At 46.9% G+C, this 2,464-nt stretch overlaps 1 protein-coding gene across 1 annotated transcript in view; it reads right to left on the bottom strand.

Moving 5' to 3' along the window:
- The window catches only part of kitlga (kit ligand a), a 19,887-nt gene extending 17,518 nt beyond the window's left edge, over nt 1–2,369 (bottom strand). Inside the window, exon 1 of the mRNA XM_008311096.3 lies at nt 1,850–2,369. Within this exon, the coding sequence (XP_008309318.1) occupies nt 1,850–1,864 (15 nt within the window). The 5' untranslated portion in view covers nt 1,865–2,369. The remainder of the gene's footprint in view (nt 1–1,849) is intronic.
- Nucleotides 2,370–2,464: the final 95 nt, after the last annotated feature.

Raw genomic sequence — 2,464 nt, 5'->3', positions numbered from 1 at the left:
GGCCCGGCTCACTCTGTAACTTCATTAAAAAACATAAAGGAAACTCTGCTCGGAATATGATTAGGAGCGGCTGGGATGCAGAAATGCCCACACTTCCTCCAGAAAACTTCAAAGACATATTCCCAGATGCGAGCATGAGCACACACACACACACACACACACACACACATGCAGAGCTGTATCTGGATTAACATCCTTTCATTTATTTTCTTTAACTGAAGATATGGATTAAAGAGCTTCAGTTGTGAAATATTCAACACACAAACATTTGTCCAAACCTGACGTGGACAGGATTCGGTTGGACATCCTGTGGGCTGAACTGTGCAAATGTACTTGACTCTGGTTTATTTAGGGGACACCGTGCAGGATTGAGCAACATCTAGTGTTGGAGAAGTGGTGTGGTTATCATTCATAAAAGCACCAGGAAAAGATTTCAGAATCTTTTTTTCTTCAGTCTTTTGTTGGATCTTTGAATGCCGGCACCGCACACACACATCAGTGTTGCTAGTAATGCCTTGCTCCAGTGCAAGTCTCTGAAGTGCAGCAGTGAAATGTGTAAGATGTGACTGGCAGCATTAACTAGAACCAGTCCAGTCGAAGGGCCCGCGTTGATTCACGGTTGAACCCGCGAACACATGTCAAAGGAAAAAAGATTCAACCGAACCGTGAGATCGAGGAGGAAGTACAGCTCAGAGTCACTCTGTTCTCACCGCACACTCCTTTATTCATATATATATATATATATGTGTGTGTGTGTGTGTAAATATACACATGTATCCTTTACTACCATTGCTAAGAGAATATTACGTAATAATACGTTAACACGTATCTAACACACAGGTCTGCACACACACACACACACACACACCCCCTTCACACCAAATAATCTGTATCCATCTCTCACCCTTTTAATTCCTCTCTCTCTCTCTCTCTCCGTCACACACGCACGTATTTTGCTGCTGCTCTTCTTTTCGGTTTGTCCGTTTGTTTCCTTCATTCATTTGAACGGCTCGACCATAAGCACTTCATTTGGACAAGCGTCTGAACAGAACCTGGGTTTGAACCAACCGAGTTCTCAAACCCCAGGATGTGTATGTGTCGACTGCTACATGTGTTTATGTGTTATTATTATTATTTATTATGAACTCATCATCCTTAGAGTTTCAGTCAAGCTGACTCCTGTCGCCGCGGCCACAGGCGCTGCTGCGGGCTGTGCGTAAAGGTTACAGTGTTACCGCATGAGAAGGTAACAGCACCGGGGGTGACTGCGGTCACCGCCCCGAGCCCGGGTGTAACACCTGACCACTTATTTTCTTTTTTACTGCACACCTGCACAGGTGGAGGAAGTTATAAACCTCCGACCAATGACGCGGAGCAAAACTGAACAATAAATCCACGACTGAATGGACGAACACACGTGTTCAATCAGATGAAGATACAAAGGTTAACGGTGAAGACTGGAACTATTGACAGGTGTTAATAATAATAATAAAAAAAACAAGCGCACTCAAACACACGGCCGCGGTTCAAGAACGCGCATTAGTCCGCGACTGTTCTCTGGAACAGCCTGCACAGGTGAAGCGTTCCGGGAAACAAGCCGCTCGTTGTTTTTTTTTTATTTTCTATTATTGCTGTTTGATCTTTCTTGGTCCATTCTTCCAGCACCGACGCACCAACCCCAGGCGGGGCGCCCGGGGGCTCCGGCGGCGGCGGCGCCCCCCCCCCCCCCCGCCCGCCGCGGCGGCCTCCCGCTCCCGCTGCCGCTGCCGCTGCGCCACGCGACAGCGCAAACTTAAGTGTGTTCATTTCCTGAAGCAGAAACACAAACGAGACGACATCGAGCACTTACTTTTGACCTCTTCATATGGAACGACAGGAGTAAATCCAGTGTGCGCGAAAGCCTATTTTATTTTACTTCTACGGGGAGGAAAGGGGCTGTCATCATCCTGTGTGCACATATCCAATGCCGAAGTCAGAAGTATCCAAGCAGAAGAGAAAAAAAGAAGAGGAAAATGAAGAACAACGACCAAAAACTGGAAATCAGACCATCAACCTCGCAGCCTGTAGGCTAATGACGTGTGGTATGTAGCCCATCTATCTACAACATAAATCCAGACACTGACGGCTGGCGGCGGCGGCGGAGAGAGGGGCAGCACAGAGGGAGGGAGTTAAGCCTTTATTTTAATGATGCGTAAAAATCAGTCAAAGTGCCGCCCTCTGACGAGGAGCAGCGAGCGGAGGGTGACTTCATGGACTGCACTCACACCACTACTGTTGTTCTGCTGCTGCTGCTGCTGCTGCTGCTTCTTATCATTATTGTTGTTACTATTATTATCGCTTGTTAAAGTTTTTACCATAATTGTACACTCGGAGGACGCCCCCTACTGTCGAGGAAGTCAGATTTTATTGATGGAACACAAAGGTCGATGTCTGTGTTTCACATCTTTGTTTGTGACTAAATTCC

The sequence above is a fragment of the Cynoglossus semilaevis genome, chromosome 6, assembly GCF_000523025.1.
Source record: "Cynoglossus semilaevis isolate Cse_v1.0 chromosome 6, Cse_v1.0, whole genome shotgun sequence".
Taxonomy (NCBI): domain Eukaryota; kingdom Metazoa; phylum Chordata; class Actinopteri; order Pleuronectiformes; family Cynoglossidae; genus Cynoglossus; species Cynoglossus semilaevis.
Note: the sequence above shows the minus strand (reverse complement) of the source record. Positions and strands in the feature narration are given on the sequence as shown.